At 40.4% G+C, this 16,988-nt stretch overlaps 1 protein-coding gene across 2 annotated transcripts; it reads right to left on the bottom strand.

The window, feature by feature from the left end:
- Window positions 1-7,400: 7,400 nt before the first annotated feature.
- Window positions 7,401-13,485, bottom strand: LOC122552426 (immunoglobulin kappa light chain-like). 2 transcript variants are annotated; one of them, XM_087984959.1, is made up of 6 exons: window positions 13,378-13,485; window positions 10,888-11,226; window positions 10,501-10,800; window positions 9,141-9,254; window positions 8,994-9,052; window positions 7,401-8,082 (listed from the first exon to the last, which is right to left on the bottom strand). In XM_087984959.1, the coding sequence occupies exons 2-6, from the start codon at window positions 11,153-11,155 to the stop codon at window positions 8,038-8,040; spliced, it is 786 nt and encodes a 261-aa protein (XP_087841085.1). In that variant the 5' UTR covers window positions 11,156-11,226; window positions 13,378-13,485; the 3' UTR covers window positions 7,401-8,037. The 2 variants fall into 2 exon arrangements, with proteins under 2 accessions (XP_087841085.1, XP_043551089.2); XM_043695154.2 differs by lacking the exon at window positions 13,378-13,485 and adding an exon at window positions 11,697-11,822.
- Between the last annotated feature and the right edge of the window lie 3,503 nt (window positions 13,486-16,988).

The following is a 16,988-nucleotide window of genomic DNA, read 5'->3' as shown; positions in this document are numbered from 1 at the left end:
CATCGAGAATTCAGTTTCAAAAGAGTCACATTCCAGGTTCATTTTCAGTGTACGTCTTTTGACATAACTAATTGAGTTTTTCATCTTTTTTTTGTAATGCAGCTAACTTCCCTGAATTAGAAGAAATACCTACTTTGTCTTTCAACTGTTCCTCTTCATTTTGTCTCAAACATTTGATCAAACGTAGTTTTCGGTAATCAATATCTTTATTTCTTAATATTTCTTCCTAATTCAACCTGAGGTCTTGGGGACAGTTTTACCACGGAGCCAGTTAAAATCCCATGCTATACAATACTTCCTTAATTTTCCACTTGCTTTTCAATACATTGCTCACACTCATGATCCAGCAAGATCATTTCCAAGGAGACTGTATTTTCAGAACAGAATTTCACTTTTGCTCTGACAATCAACCAATTCACCACTTTTTTCCAGACTCTCCAATATCACTTTATGTAATGGAGGACTACTCTTCTACACATATTGCCACCTTTTCTGACAATACTTCTTCCAGAGTGCATAACTCCTCATTTCTCGCTGGGACAGATTGACTTACACCTGTATCTCTTAAAATGCTATTTTTTTTCACCTACAGCTATTGGTACCCATGAGTAAACCTGTCCTAAACAGATCTTTTTAAAAAGAGATCTGATACTTCCGTAAAAACCAACACCTGACCAGCCTTTTGCCGTTCTTCGATTTCCATATGTATGGTAATCACCATTTTCCTAAATCCCACTATTTACCATATCTGCTTGAACAGTGCTTCGTTAAACCACCAATATGGCGACTTCATGTGTCCTACTTTATGACAGCCAAAACACCTGAGGTTTTTCACTTCTCTTTCCCGACTCATCGGTTTACTTTTTAGTTTGTGGTAAACTATCCTTACTATTTTTGCCCTCAGCACCTGAGGATTTCGCTTTTCCACAATTTACGACTAGCACAGATTGAAATTGATGTCGGAAAATAAACTTGGATTTATGAGCTAATTCATAATCATTTGCCATTTCTTCTGCGAAACTTGCACTTCTAACTGTGCTCATCGTCCCGAGTCCACAATATTCCAGAAAGTGAATTTTTGAACTCCTCCAAATTAACAGTCTCTAAAAGAGGATCATATGTCTGATTTACTTTCAATGCACTTTTCCACAATTAAAGTGACCTTGTTGGATGCTTTCAAACTCCATCTACGTTTGAACAAGTTCTGTCCTTAAATTTCTAAAATATTGTCTCCAGGCTTTCTGCACAAGTTCATTTGAACTTCAGACGTCTTTTTTCGCCTCATCATACTCCCCAAATACGTCCTCTGATAACGATGCAAACACCACACGAGCTCTAGCTGTCAACTTTGTTTGAATTAACATGATCCAAATGGATGCCGGCCATTTCATTTGTTCAGTCACTTTCTCAAATGAAACGAAAACGCTTCTACTTCCTTCTCATCAAAATTTCCGAACACTTTGACCCTTCAAAGAGGTCCCCAAAAGTTCTTTGGCTACAATAGAACATAGAAAAATATAGCGCAGTACAGGCCCTTTGGCCCTCGATGTTGCGCCGATCCAAGCCCACCGAACCTCCACTAGCCCACTATCCTCCATATGCCTATCCAATGCCCGTTTAAATGCCCATAAAGAGGGAGAGTCCACCACTGCTACTGGCAGGGCATTCCATGAACTCACGACTCGCTGAGTAAAGAATCTACCCCGAACATCTGTCCTATACCTAATACCCCTTAATTTAAAACTATGTCCCCTCCTAATAGCTGACTACATACGTGGAAAAGGTTCTCATGGTGAAGCCGATCTAAACCCCTAATCATCTTGTACACCTCTATCAAGTCACGACTAAACCTTCTTTTCTCCAATGAAAACAGTCCCATGTGCCTCAGCCTTTCCTCATACGATCTTCCTACCATACCAGGCAGCATCCTGGTAAACCTCCTCTGCACCCGTTCCAGTGCCTCCACATCCTTCCTATAGTATGGCGACCAAAACTGCACACAACACTCCAGATGCGGCCGCACCAGAGTCTTATACAACTGCAACATGACCTCAGGATTGCGGAACTCAATTCCTCTACCAATAAAACCCAGTACGCCATAAGCCTTCTTCACCGCACTATGTACCTGGGTGGCAACTTTCAGAGATCTGTGTACTTGGACACCAAGATCCCTCTGCTCATCCACACTACCAAGTATCCGACCATTAGCCCAGTACCCCATCTTTTTGTTACTCTTACCAAAGTGAATCACCTCACACTTACCTACATTGAACTCCATTTGCCACCTTTCTGCTCAGCTCTGTAGCTTATCTATATCCCGCTGTAACCTAACACATCCTTCCTCACTGTCAACAACTCCACCGACCTTCGTATCATCCGCAAACTTGCTCAACCAACCTTCTAGCCCCTCCTCCAGGTCATTTATAAAAATGACAAACAGCAATGGTCCCAAAACAGATCCTTGCAGAACACCGCTAGTAACTGCACTCCAAGACGAACCTTTACCATCAACTACTACCCTCTGTCTTCTTCCAGCCAGCCAATTCCTAATGCAAACCTCCAACTCACCCTCAATGCCATACCTCCGTACTTTTTGTAGTAGCCTACCATGAGGAACCCTATCAAACGCCTTACTAAAATCCATATACACCACATCTACCGCTTTACCCTCATCCACCTCCTTAGTCACTTTCTCAAAGAATTCAATAAGGTTTGTGAGGCACGACCTTCCCTTCACAAAACCATGCTGACTATCCTTGATCACATTATTCCCATCCAGATGTTCAGAAATCCTATCCCTAACAATTCTCTCTAAGACTTTGCCCACAACAGAAGTGAGACTCACCGGCCTATAGTTACTAGGGTTATCCCTACTCCCCTTCTTGAACAAGGGAACCACATTTGCTATCCTCCAGTCTTCTGGCACTATTCCTGTAGACAACGAGGACATAATAATCAAGGCCAATGGCTCCGCAATCTCCTCCTTTGCTTCCCAGAGAATCCTAGGATAAATGCCATCAGGCCCAGGGGACTTATCTATTTTTACCCATTCCAGAATTTCCAACACCTCTTCCCTACATACCTCAAAGCCGTCCATTCTAATTAATTGCGACTCAGTATTCACATCGGCAACAATGTCCTGTTCCTGAGTGAATACAATTAGATTAGATTACTCACAGTGTGGAAACAGGCCCTTCGGCCCAACAAGTCCACACCGACCCGCCGAAGCGAAACCCACCCAGACCCATTCCCCTACATTTATCCCTTCACCTAACACTACGGGCAATTTAGCATGGCCAATTCACCTAACCTGCACATTTTTGGTCTGTGGGAGGAAACCGGAGCACCCGGAGGAAACCCACGCAGACACGGGGAGAATGTGAAAACTCCACACAGTCAGTTGCCTGAGGCGGGAATTGAACCCGGGTCTCTGGTGTTCAGTGTCTTCCCCCCAATCTCTTCAGCCTGCACACGCAACTTCCCACTACTATCCTTGACTGGACCTATTCCTACCCTAGTCATTCTTTTATTCCTGACATACCTATAGAAAGCCTTAGGGTTTTCCCTACTCCTACCAACTAAGGACTTTTCGTGTCCCCTCCTTGCTGCTCTTAGCTCTCTCTTAAGATCCTTCCTGGCTACCTTATAACTCTCATTCGCCCCAATTGAACCTTCACGCCTCATCTTTACATTGGCCGCCCTCTTCCATTTAACAAGGGATTCCAATTCCTTATTAAACCACGGCTCCCTCACACGATCCTTTCCTCCCTGCCTGACAGGTACATACTTATCAAGGACACTCAATAGTTGCTCCTTGAACAAGCTCCACATATCAATTGTGTCCTTGCCTTGAAGCCTACTTTTCCAAGCCACGCATCCTAAGTCGTGCCTCACCACATCATAATTTCCCTGCCCCCAGCTATAATTCTTGCCCTGCAGTGCACACTTATACCTCTCCACCACTGGATTAAAAGTTACCGAATTTTGGTCACTGTCCCCAAAGTGCTCACCTCCCTCCAATTCTAACACCTGGCCTGGTTCGTTATCCAGAACAAAATCCAGTATGGCCTCACCTCTTGTTGGCCTGTCTACATATTATGTCAGGAAACCCTCCTGCACACATTGGACAAACACCGACCCATCTAACGAACTCGAGCTATAGTTTTCCCAGTCAATATCAGGAAAGTTAAAGACCCCATAACAACCACCCTATTACTTTCACTCTTCTCCTGAATCATCCTCGCAATCCTTTCTTCTACGTCTCTAGGACTATTAGGAGGCCTGTAGAAAACTTCTAACAGGGTGACCTCACCTTTCCTATTCCTAACTTCAGCCCAAACTACCTCAGATGGCGAGTCTTCATCCATCGTCCTTTCCACCGCTGTAATACTATCTTTGACAAGCAATGCCACACCGCCCCCTCTTTTACCCCCACCTCTGACGCTACTAAAACATTTAAACCCTGGAGCCTGCAACAGCCAATCCTGTCCCTGTTCTACCCATGTCTCTGTAATAGCCACAACATCGAAATCCCAGGCACCAACCCACGCTGCAAGTTCACCTACCTTATTTCTTATACTTTTTGCATTGAAGTACACACACTTCAAGCCACTTTCCTGTTTACAGGCACCCTCCTTTGAGATTGATGCTATGTTCCTAACCTCCCTATACTCCAGGTCCTGCACCCTAAAGCTGCAGTCTAGGCTCCCATGCCCCTGCAGAGTTAGTTTAAATCCCCCCCAAGAGCACTAGCAAACCTCCCCCCAAGGATACTGGTGCCCCTCAGGTGTAGACCATCCTGTTTATAGAGGTCCCACCTTCCCCAGAAAGAACCCCAGTTATCCAGATACCGGAATCCCTCCCTCCTGCACCATCCCTGTAGCTACGCATTTAACTGTTCTCTCTCCCTATTCCTTGACTCTCTATCACGTGGCACGGGTAACAAACCAGAGACAACAACTCTGTTTGTTCTAACTCTGAGCTTCCAACCTAGCTCCCTGAAAGCCTGCCTAACATCCTCAGCCCTCTTCCTACCTATGTCCTTGGTGCCAATGTGGACCACGACTTTGGGCTGCTCCCCCTCCCCCTTAAGGACCCGGAAAACACGATCAGAGACGTTACGTACCCTTGCACCTGGGAGGCAACATACCAAACGTGAGTCTCTCTCGCCCCCACAAAACCGCCTATCTGTGCCCCGAACTATCGAGTCCCCAATAACTATTGCTCTGCTCTTCTCCACCCTTCCCTTCTGAGCAACGGGGACAGGCTCCGTGCCAGAGGCCTGAACCCCATTGCTTACCCCTGGTAAGCAATGTTTTTTTTCGTCATCTCTGTCCTCACCACGACTACTACTTTCTACCTGCACCATTTTAGATCAGCTTTTCCTCTTTCGTTCCCAACATCTAAAGTTCAAACTCTCACTTTCATCCTCCATTCTCTCCTCCCCCTCTCAATTTTCCTTTCTGCTGCGAGAGCTATCCTTCTTTTTATTTTTTCCCCTCTGCTTTTAACTGTGTTTCAAGCTGTTTCATTTTCATTTCGAGTCATACAGTCCAACAGCACGGAGACAGGTCCGGAAGCACAAACTGGTACATGCTGACCAAACTGTCCACCAACCCTCCGCCCACTTCTCTGCACTCTGCACATATCCTTCCAAATATTTCCTTTTCGTGTATCTTTCCAAATGACTTTTAAGTGTTGTTACTGTACCCGCCTCAACCATTTCCAGTGGCAGCTCATTGTACATGGACACCATCTTCTGTGTAAAAAAAGTTGCCCCTCAGTTAGTCTTTTATTCTTGCCTAAAACTGATGCCCTCTATTCATCGATTCCACAACACTGGGAAAAATAGTGAGTGCATTCACCCTGTCCATGAATCTCATTATCACATGCACTTCTATAAAAGCCCTCCTCAGCCTCCTATGCTTCAAACAAAAAGTCCTAATTCTCCATGCAACTCACGCTGTTGAGTCCTTTCAACATATTTTTTTAATCTTTACAGTTTAATAACATTCTTCCTGTAGTAAAGTTACCAACACTGAACGCAATATTTCAAGTGTGGCCTCCCCAAAGTCCTGCACAACTGCAACATAACTTCCCAAATTCAATACTCGATGCCCTCAACGATTAAGGCCAGTGTACCAAAAGCCTTCTTCACTGCTCTGTCTACTTGTGACTCAACTTTCAGAGAACAGTGCACCTGAATTCCAAGATCACTTTGCTATACTCCACTCCCTAAGGTTCAATCATTCAACAGGAAATTCCTGCCTTGATTTTAAATTCCAAAACGCAAGACCTCACGCCTATCTATATTAAACTCCATTTATCATTTCTCAGCTCACTTCGCCAGCTGATCGAGGATTTGATAACCTTCCTCGTACATATTTTGATATCATAAAAAGGAAAACATTGCATGAATTTTGTTAGATCATCGAATTGATATTGATTTTTGAATGATCCTTTTTAAATGTTGATTTGCTGGGACTGAAGGTCTGACGAGGGCGCAACATTCTCCAGTTTGGCAAACAATCTCCCACACTGACTCAATTTCCACTGGCCTCGACTTTGCTGCAGATGTTGGGAGAAGCTACATCGCCACGTTAGTCTTGCTCCTGGTATCATTACCTGTGCCTCACATGGACTGTGAAAGTCCTGATCCAGGCGTTGTCCATGCAGTCCCTCATCATTGACTTTGATATGCACTCTGGTCATAGGGAACACCCCCAAAGTCCCGGTCAGGCCATCAGCCATTGCTTTGCACGTACTCATCAACCGGCAGCCAAATTCATTGAGCCGAATACCGCTGCCGCCACTCTCCAGAAGGTAAGTTAGTAGAAAAACAGAAAAAAAGCTAAAACTAAACCGACAAACAAAAAGGTAAAATGAACGGACAGAGTGAACAAGGTTGTCTGCAGTCATTTTGCATGGTTATGCTCGTTTATTAAGCATCGATGACATCACACATGTTATTTAGAAGAAGTATGCATAACCCGAATTGGTATTAGCAGGATAAATCTAACAGGCTCCAAGGAGCCGAGGAAATGGCTTTGACATCGGTCGATTTTTCGTGCACTCTCTACAGCTGATCTGATCTTCCCATATATTACAAATCATCCACACCTTTAAACCTCAATTTTATGTATTTAAATACCCTATGATCTGTATGTCCTATGCGCTATGATCTGCCTGTGCGGCTCACAAAATAAAACTTTTTACTTTACATAGTTACGTCTGAGCTGAAAATGTGTTGCTGGAAAAGCGCTGCAGGTCAGGCAGCATCCAGGGAACAGGAGAATCGACGTTTCGGGCATAAGCCCTTCTTCAGGAAGAAGGGCTTATGCTCGAAACGTCGATCCTCCTGTTCCCTGGATGCTGCCTGACCTGCTGCGCTTTTCCAGAAACACATTTTCAGCTCTGATCTCCAGCATCTGCAGACCTCACTTTCTCCTCATAGTTACGTCTGACAACAATAAAGCAAATTAAATCAGAGTAGACGTTCGAATCCAAATTTCTCACCAGAATAACTTATAAACATGCAATTATTCTTCCAGTGCCGCCTTATGACACTTCGATATTCCTGTCATTACAAAATTAACAGCACATACACGGGAAACTTGGTACCAAGTTCTAAACGAACATCGACGATTCTTAATGAATTTTGATCTTATCAGCAATATGCACATACTTCAAAGATAAACAATAACAAGAATGAAAGCGGTCCTCAGTAGAGTTTGAATCACTTCTGTGTGGACCAACCCGACTTGGAACTCGGAATTCCTCAGTGACAATTAAGAATTACATTGATTAGTGATAATGAAATCGTCATCTGGGAGAACAGGTTGACACTTCAGTGTTAATTGTGTCGGATTCTCTTTTGAACTACATTTCCATGCCGGTATGAATGGGTCTTAAAATACATGGGCACAGCACAAATTCGAGGAAGAAAATCCTTCAATTACGACTAAAGAAAGCTTCTTAGTGACTTTGCAGTAGGAGAAAACCTCGGACATATTCTTCACTTTATGCGTGTTTGATCTATCAACGTATCAGATCTTCATTAAATGCCAAATCAGCGTAGAGGGTCTATGGAAGAAATCAGACACCACTGCAATCAAAAAGACATAGGAATAATGCATAGCAATTCTACACTTTTAGCTGATCCCACTCCCAACTCCTTCAGTTAAACGATAGTGATCTTTATCTCCATGTGGCTGTAATGATTTCCGTTCTGTGCATCGGCATCAACAAAGAAGGAAAAAATGGACGAGAAGATTCGATGCATTCATGTCCTTTATGTGTCACCTCTAAACTGCTTGACTTTATTTTATTTTTGTCTCCCTTACAAAGCCAGAACAGCACTATGCCAGTCTGCTGGTGAAATCCACAATTGGAGTAAATAATATCATTATTAAAATTAGACGAAGCTGAGAAATTAGTGGAAACATAGAATTAGACAAGAAGGGAGAAAAGAAGGAAGTCTTACATGAAAAGAACAGTTCTTTTTCAGAACAACATAACCTTGCAAACATTATCCTGTTGAACACAATATGAGGTATGAAGTTCTCAAAATTTTGCCACATTCTTATAAATTCACGCTATTCCCCGAAAGACATGTTTAAACTAATTAATCACATGAACTAAATCTTAGTTTTGTCTTCCTTATGTCCAAGAGCAATCGTCAAACCTGCATTTTTCCTTTCACAGTATGAGCATACCTACCCGTCATCATTGCATTAAAGATGCATTTTGAATGTATGTGCGTATATATACATATACACACATATATTTACTGATATTAAATATCCAAATTTACAATTTTTAGTTGTATTCGTTGTTCCAGAAATGGGAAACTGTTCCAAGTTGCATTGATCACTCTTAAATGCTCAGTATATTTTTCTGGCCAAGATCATTTCACATAAGTGTTGCAGAAAACAAGCAAAAGGAAAGAATACATTGAGAGAGAGGTGTAAAGAAAAGAATGTTCATACACTTACCTCCGGCTTTGGATCACGTGGTCTAAAATCTGTGGATTTCTCAGCCGTGTTCCCGTTTCCTGGTGTAAAAAATGTCAGCTCTTTATTTAGAATACACTGAGCCTGGGATACAGAGATGAATGCATGACACCAAAGGAGAGTTTCTACCTGAGTCAGAATTCCTGCAGCTCCAACCCACGTAGACAGTAAACGCCAGAAGAAGGAGAATCAGTACCGATGAACTCCCATAAAATATTAAAAGGCAAGGAAAACCAGCGTCCTCTGAAGAAGGCAGAGATACTAATAATTATCCACAACCGAACCATACTCCACTTGCAGACAGCTCACAGGGACCCATCTATGACTATTCAAAGCAATTGGTGACTGCACCTGTCAGTCTTGCCAGCAAAGCCGGCAACGGATTGTGTAATATAGCATTTAAAACGATATCTCAACACTTCTATCAATGAAGCAGTTTAGTATTTAAATATTTATGCTAGGTGTTTGCATTCTGGATTTTATATTACTTGCTGCATACAACTTTTCGTATTTCTTGAAACATCTTGGAAGGCAAGTTACCCTGAATTTTCGGAATTCTGTACAGGTTACATCTCTTTTGCACTTTTTACTCTGCAAGTGACTATGTTTAACAAATACTGTGTTAAAAATGTAACTTCGTTCCTTAACTAACACGTCATAATTTATATATTTTAACCAGCTGCATTACGATTTAGAATGACAATTGTTGGGCAAAAAGCTGATGCTTTATTCAAAGATCAATTAAGGAGGCTACATGAAATCTTGAAAAATCGGAATCTGAGCTTGTAGATGAACAGAGTGTTTTGTTGCTGCGTTGACAAAAAAGAACCAGAAAGGAACATAAGGTCAAACAGTGATAACAGGAGCATTAAATATTAATGCAAGCACAGAATTACAAAGCAGAGAAGTGATGGAGTGAATTAGGGGAATTTAGTTTTAATCAAACTTGAAGCGCAATGAACAGGCATGAGTGTGATGTACCAAATGGAGATGGGACAAAGAGCACTCTTATATCTGTATGAGAGAATGGAATGCGTGAACAGGTGCACATGTTGATAATTGAATCAAAGTGGTATTTGGGAGGACTCTTCTAAGGAAGGCTGTTTTTAAGTTTTATTAATTGTATTCACCAATTTGTTAAATTATGTTTTCCCTAATGTAAATGTATGAAATACTGAACACTACTCAAATGAATTAGGTGGGAAATTAGAAAAGCATGAATAGATAATTATTTTCCTATTGTAATCAGCAGAAATTCAGACTCCTGAATACATTATACTAATATAATACTACTACTAACAAGAAATGGTGTGCTTCAACCAATAAACATCAAGAATGTTAAACAGCACAACATTGAGTGTTTTGGAAGAAGTAAATACCCGAACGTTCATGAAAAGAATGAACGTTCAACCTTAATGATCATATTGATCACAATAAAGATCCATGTTGGTATTAAACATAAGCGTGAACCGATATAGTCAATATTTACCTCTATGATACGAAACACGTTCGCTGACACGACTTGTAGTTGAGTTGAGTTGAACTGAGCAAGCGCACACAATGCTATTTTTCCAACCTGCTGGGACTATGATATGACTTCTGATATTATCTGCACCGGCGGAGTCTACTGTCACAGATTCTGTCCAACTCTCAGAATCCCAAGTGGAAATATTCCAGTGAATAGGAAGGGTGTCAGAGATCACGTTGCTCACTAAACACATCAATGGCACAGTTTCCACAGAAAATGTTTCATTCGGCGGTGGGGATAAAAGAACTATGGTGGGAGAGCCTGATGAGATTGGGAGGTAAAATTAAATTATTGTTCAACATTGCCGAATATTGCTAGTGAATTCTGTAAATCTTTCTTTGTTCTTACCTGCTATGAGCAGTCTCGACCCATTTCCGAATTTGAAGGGGTTAAGGTACGATTTCCTACCAGCACAGGAATACAGACCAGAATCATTTCTCTGGACATTGTGAATCACAAGCGTATAAATATTCATATTGTCATTAAATTCTCCAGAAAATCTCCCAGCTGGATAGGAGATTCTCTTCACCATGTAAACGAGTTGCAGATTTTCTCGCACTTTCTGTTTATACCAATGAACACCTCCCACTGCATACCAGCCCGTGTGACAGTTCATCCTGACAGTGCTTCCAACCGAGACATGCTGAAATGCTGGAGTCTGCAGAGGCGTTGTCTGAGAGACGACAACTATGAAAACAGGGCATATTAGAAGAAGTCAGCTTAAACTGAAATAAGTACTATCAGAAGTTTAATGGTGTAAGTGAGAAAGTGCCATCTTTTCCTCAATGACCATCAATGGTATTTAAGAATTGGTAAATTATTAAGGTTTAAACTTGAGTGAATAGCAGGAGAAATAAGAAAGGAACAAAGAAAGGAAGGAAGAAACAAAGGGTGGAACAAAGGGAGGAAGAAAGGAAGGAAAAAAGGACATAAGAAAGAAAAGAAAGAAGACAGGGAGGAAGGAAGAATGAAAGAAAGAAAAAAGAAAGAAAGGAAATATGAAAGAAAGAATGGAAAGATGCAACGAAAGAATCAAAGTAAGAACGGCCTCTTGCTCACCACAAAACAAACGTTATACCATACAGCCACTTAATGCTTCACTTTACAGGATTTCCCATTGTTCTTACCCCACAAAATAGAAATAAAGAATCTCTAACCTGATAAAAGATTGACAAGAGTACAGAGAGATATGATATTCATTGCCATGAGTGAAGCGAGACATATGCTCAATTAAATTACTTGTGAAGCTAAAACCTGAGGTAGCATAAAGTTAATAGCTGTGGAAATTTTGTGCTGCAATTAAAAATAGCTAGATGGAAAGTACAGAATTGTTGGTTCCATCTGTGGGTTTCCTGTTTACATGTTAGTGTCCACCTACACACCTATTTGCAAAGATAAATCGATCAGCATGCAGTTTCCTTTTTAATTTTTTTTTAAAATCACTCTAAGCGAGCACACTGTCTGTTCCATTCCCTCCCGGGTCTGCCCTTGTTCCTCATCAACTGTCAACTGTTCCTCATTGGTCATCAGCTTCTTTTCCAAGCCAAAAGAACATAGCTATTCTATAAATCAACAATCAAAAATTTGTCCTAGTGTCTATGTCACAAATTATGTACATGTTCATGTGCACATGAAATGGTAGTTTTTCAGCTAAGCTGGTAAACCTAAACATATGCTTGTTCTTTCAAGACATAGTAAGTATCACAAGCCTGACCTTATCAATAGGTGCTGGTTGTCTGCTTAATTTTCATGGACAATATTTTTCGCATTATTGCACGAAAAACTCAGATTATTAGTACGTTATTGATTGTTTGATGTTGTTTTATAATAAGTCATTATCAGGTGTATTATGTTAAAACAGTGTGATGTTTAGAATCTTACCTACTTGCTTGTAAGTTACTGAAACAAATCTCGACCAGTATTTTCCTTTTTGAACTGGTTTCAAAATTGATTTATTTTGTATAGTTGGACGGAAATAATCGTTTTTTTTTTCTTGTAGTCTTGCGTTAAACAGTATTAGAAATAGTCAATCATTTGTAATTTGAATTAGAAATGAGTTGATTGATCGTATTAAACCATAAGAGCATTTGTATACAGGGATGTTTGCATTTGTTGCTCAGGTAGAACGTTTACTTTTTGTTACTGTGCAAATTTAAGAGAATACATTATAAATTGCAGTTGCTTGTTATATTGGATTATGTCAAACAGTACGCACGCAAGTGAAATAACAGATAATTAATTGTGTTCATCCCTTGTTTAATAAAATCAATCGATTGTTCCATTGACTGTGTTTTGAGATTCTTTTGGCTATAAGTTAGTGAATCCTTATCAACAACTATACACAGAGTCATAAATTTATCATTTACTGTTTTCAGCTTCATTTCAATTAAAGCTTTTATTTTGTGAAAGAAAGTGCTGCTGACCATTATCTTAGAATTGAAAGCTATTGTGGGAGCATCATTTTCCGATTAATTATTCATTCTAATTGATAATTAGTTACCATTGTTTAGTATCTCGGGTTTTCTGGCAACACCAACGGAATAAAGCAATGATTAATTGTATAGTTTCCCTAGAAGCACACATGTCCAACATTTTCCTCCGTATATTTCAAAGCTGCACATTGCATTCTTCACTACTGCTGTGTATTCCATGCACCAGCAACTGCAGCTTTGTACCCCTGATCATGAATTACAGTCATAGAGTCATAATAGTTTACAGTAAAGAAATAAGCTTTTCGACTGAACTTATCCATGCTGCCGAATTTTTCACAATTGAACTCGTCCCATTTGCCTGCACTTTGTCCATCTCCCTCCACACCTATGCAATCCGTGTACTTACCAAATATTTCTTCAATGATGCAATTCGATTAGCCCCCTCAACGACTTCTGGCAGACTGTTCCATACACTAACCATCCTCCGAGTCAAAACAAATGCCCACCCTGGACCCTTCCATACCTCTCATTTCTCACCTTATACCTTTATCTTTCAGTTTTAGACTCCCTGATCATGAGTAAAAACTGTTATATATCTACCTTAGCTACGTTTCTTATGATTTTATAGGCCTCTATATGGTCAACCCTACGCTCCAGAGGAAAAACGTCCCAACCTATTCAGTCTCTCATTATAAGATTAGATTAGATTGGAGTAGATTAGATTAGATTAGATTAGATTAGATTAGATTAGATTAGACTGCTTACAGTGTGGAAACAGGCCCTTCGGCCCAATAAGTCCACACCGACCCGCTGAAGCGCAACCCACCGAGACCCATTCCCCTATACCTAACGCTACGGGCAATTTAGCATGGCCAACTCACCCTAGCCAGCACATTTTTAGACTGTGGGAGGAAACCGGAGCACCAGGAGGAAACCCACGCAGATACGGGGAGAATGTGCAAACTCCACACAGTCGGTCGCCTGAAGCTTTTATACCTCAAAGCTTTCGGTCCTACATCATCTTAGTAAATCTTTTCTGCACTGTTTCTAGTTCAGTAATAAACTTTCATTAGTAGGTAGACCAGACTGCACGCAGGACTCCAAATGTAGCCTTGCTTATGCCTTATGCAGTTGCAACAAGATGTCACAATTCTATTCTCAATGTCTGACCAATGAAAGCAAGCATACTGAAAGCTCTATTCACCACTCTATCTGGCTGTGACTCCACGTTCAAGTAGCTATAAATCTATACGTCTAGATCTATTTGTTCTGTAACACTTCCTCAGGACCATACCATTGACTGTGCAAGTCCTGCTTGGTTTGGTCGACCAAAATACAGCACATTGCATTCATGCAAATTAAACTCCATCTGCAATTCCTTAGCCAATTGGCCCAGGTGATCGAGATGTGGCTGTGTTCCCTGATAACCTTCTCCTTTGTCCACACTACCACCAACCTTGATGTCATTTGCAAACTTATTAATGGTACTTTTTAATTTTTTTCTCTAAAGTTTCTGCTTCCATGACCTTTTCTCAAATATATTGTGGAAACGTCTTATCAATATCAAGCTGTGTAAGTACTTCTAACAATGTCATCAGCAGACACGATATATATATATATTAAATAGAACCTACATAGAGAATGTATTTACAATTGTTGTATATTTTATTCTTGTATATTTTATTCTTAGCTAATTGTGATATAATAAAATATACACAAGCACACATGTTTACACTTAATTGCTATATTTATATAGATATCATCACTTGGGAGAATATGTTTATAAGACATTTTTAAAGGAATATGACAGCCAATGCACTTTTGAATGCAATCACAATTAAATGTTAAAATGGATATTGCAGCTCCTAAACAGAATGTCAATTGACAATTGATTGGGAATTACTATGTAACGATTGCATAAAGGAAAAGAAGCAGCTTAACTACGTACTATCTTGAAAATGACAGTTAAATGGAAAAAATGGTAATTTAGCATGCCAAATAAGATAGTGATTATCAACATTATAGATTTTCTCGAATTGTGCACATTAATAAATATAAGGCATAAAGACCCCCAAAGGTACCCTTCATTGAGCAAGTCAATATTAATGCTCATGAGAATCAGCACATTCACTTCAAACATTTGCCAAATTCGAAATTAACAGATAATTCAGCATATAATTTAAGAATTTCCAGTGTAATTCTCAAGCAGTTCATAAAAATCAAAAATATAGAACATTTATATTCGTATCTAATAACATTTGTATTAGTCGCAATACCATATAAATTAGTCAATTATCCTGGGACAAAATGGTCATTGAAATTCTCTTACTGTTCTTCATTCTATCAATGTCAATACTATTAATAATTTAATATGTTTATGATAATACCGCATGGCAGTAATTCTCCACATGTGGCTAATGTCTGGAGTGTCTTGCTTCAAATGTCAAGGTGAGAAATCGTGTAAATTTTTTTTAAAAAGCAGCATAACAGGATCCTGGTTGGACGTAAGACAAAGAACTGATGATGTCCTTGAAAAACATATTGAAAGCATGAAAGAAATTACGCAAGGAATTAGTAGAGCTAAAATAGTGCATCGAAAATAGTTAGTAAACAGGATTATGGAGAATCCCACGGCTTTTTATATACGCATAAACACAAAAAAGTAGCCGTGTGGCACGGTCGTTCAGTGGTTAGCTCTGCAGCCTCACATAGCCGGAGAACCAGGTTCAATTCCTGTCTTGGTGATTGTGTGCAGTTTGCACATTCCCCATGTGGATGCATGCGTTTCTGCCGGGTGCTCTGGTTTCATCCCACAATCCAAAAAAGTTGGATTGGCCATGCTAAATTGCGTCGAGAGTGAGATGCATTTGTCAGAGGGACATGGGTTTGGGCAGGGGTTGGTATGAACTTGTTCCTGAAGATGGGCTTATGCCCGAAACGTCGATTCTCCTGTTCCCTGGATTCTGCCTGACCTGCTGCGCTTTTCCAGCAACACATTTTCAGCTCTGATCTCCAGCATCTGCAGACTTCACTTTCTCCTCATGGACTTGTTGGGCCAAAGGGATGCTTCCACACTAAGGGAATCGAATCTAAACTATAAGGAACCTAATATAATCCACTCTAGGGCAAAGAACAGAATGTATGCTTCGAGTCCCAAGAGGTAAGTGAGGTCCTAAATCAACGCTTTGTGTCGTTATTCACTAAAGACAAGGGAGTGGTGGAGAGGGTGGAGTGTTGAGTTACTAAGCTATGATCCTATGAAAAAGGAAAATATGTTGAGATTCTTTACAGGTATTAAGGCAGGTAAGTCCCTGGATCCTGATGGGATCTATCCCAGAATATTAAGGGATGGAAGAGAAGAAATTGCTGGTGCACTGACAGACATTTTTGTGTCGTCCTTGTCTACAGGTAAGATATCAGAGGACTGCTGATTAAACAATACTGTTCCATTGGTTAAGAAGCGTAACATGGATAATCCTGGTAATTACAGGACTGTGAGTATCACGTTGGTGTTAGTAAATTATTGGAAAAGATTCTTAGGAACAAGATCTACATACTTCAGAAGCAAATGTACTTATTAGCAATAAGCTTTTGTGCAGGGTAGGTCGTGCATCAGTGATTTGATCGAGAGTTTTCATGAGGTGGCGAAGATGATTGATGAGGTAAAAGTGGTTGCTGCTGTCATGGCAGAGTAGCAGAATATATGAAGTCACGTGGTATCGGGGTGATCTAGCAAAATGGATTCAAAATTGAATTAGTCAAAAGGATACGTTTCGATGTGGAGGATTGTGACTAGAAGTGTTCCATAGGGATCAGTGCTGGGAACTCTGCTCTTTGTGATCTACGTAAACGATTTAGAGGAAATCTTAGATGATCGAATTTGTAAGTGTGTGGACGATATGAGTCACTGGTGCATAGCCGATAGTGATACAAAGGATACTGTACTATATAGATCATTTGGAGGTATGGACAGAAAAATGTCCGACGCAATTTAATCCAGAAAAATGAGACGTTAAA

Source organism: Chiloscyllium plagiosum, unplaced genomic scaffold (genome assembly GCF_037043375.1).
Source record: "Chiloscyllium plagiosum isolate Xiang-an unplaced genomic scaffold, Cpla_swu_hap1 HiC_scaffold_50, whole genome shotgun sequence".
In the NCBI taxonomy this organism is placed as follows: Eukaryota; Metazoa; Chordata; class Chondrichthyes; order Orectolobiformes; family Hemiscylliidae; genus Chiloscyllium; species Chiloscyllium plagiosum.
The sequence above is the reverse complement of the archived record's forward strand: the minus strand, read 5'-3'. Positions and strand labels throughout refer to the sequence as shown.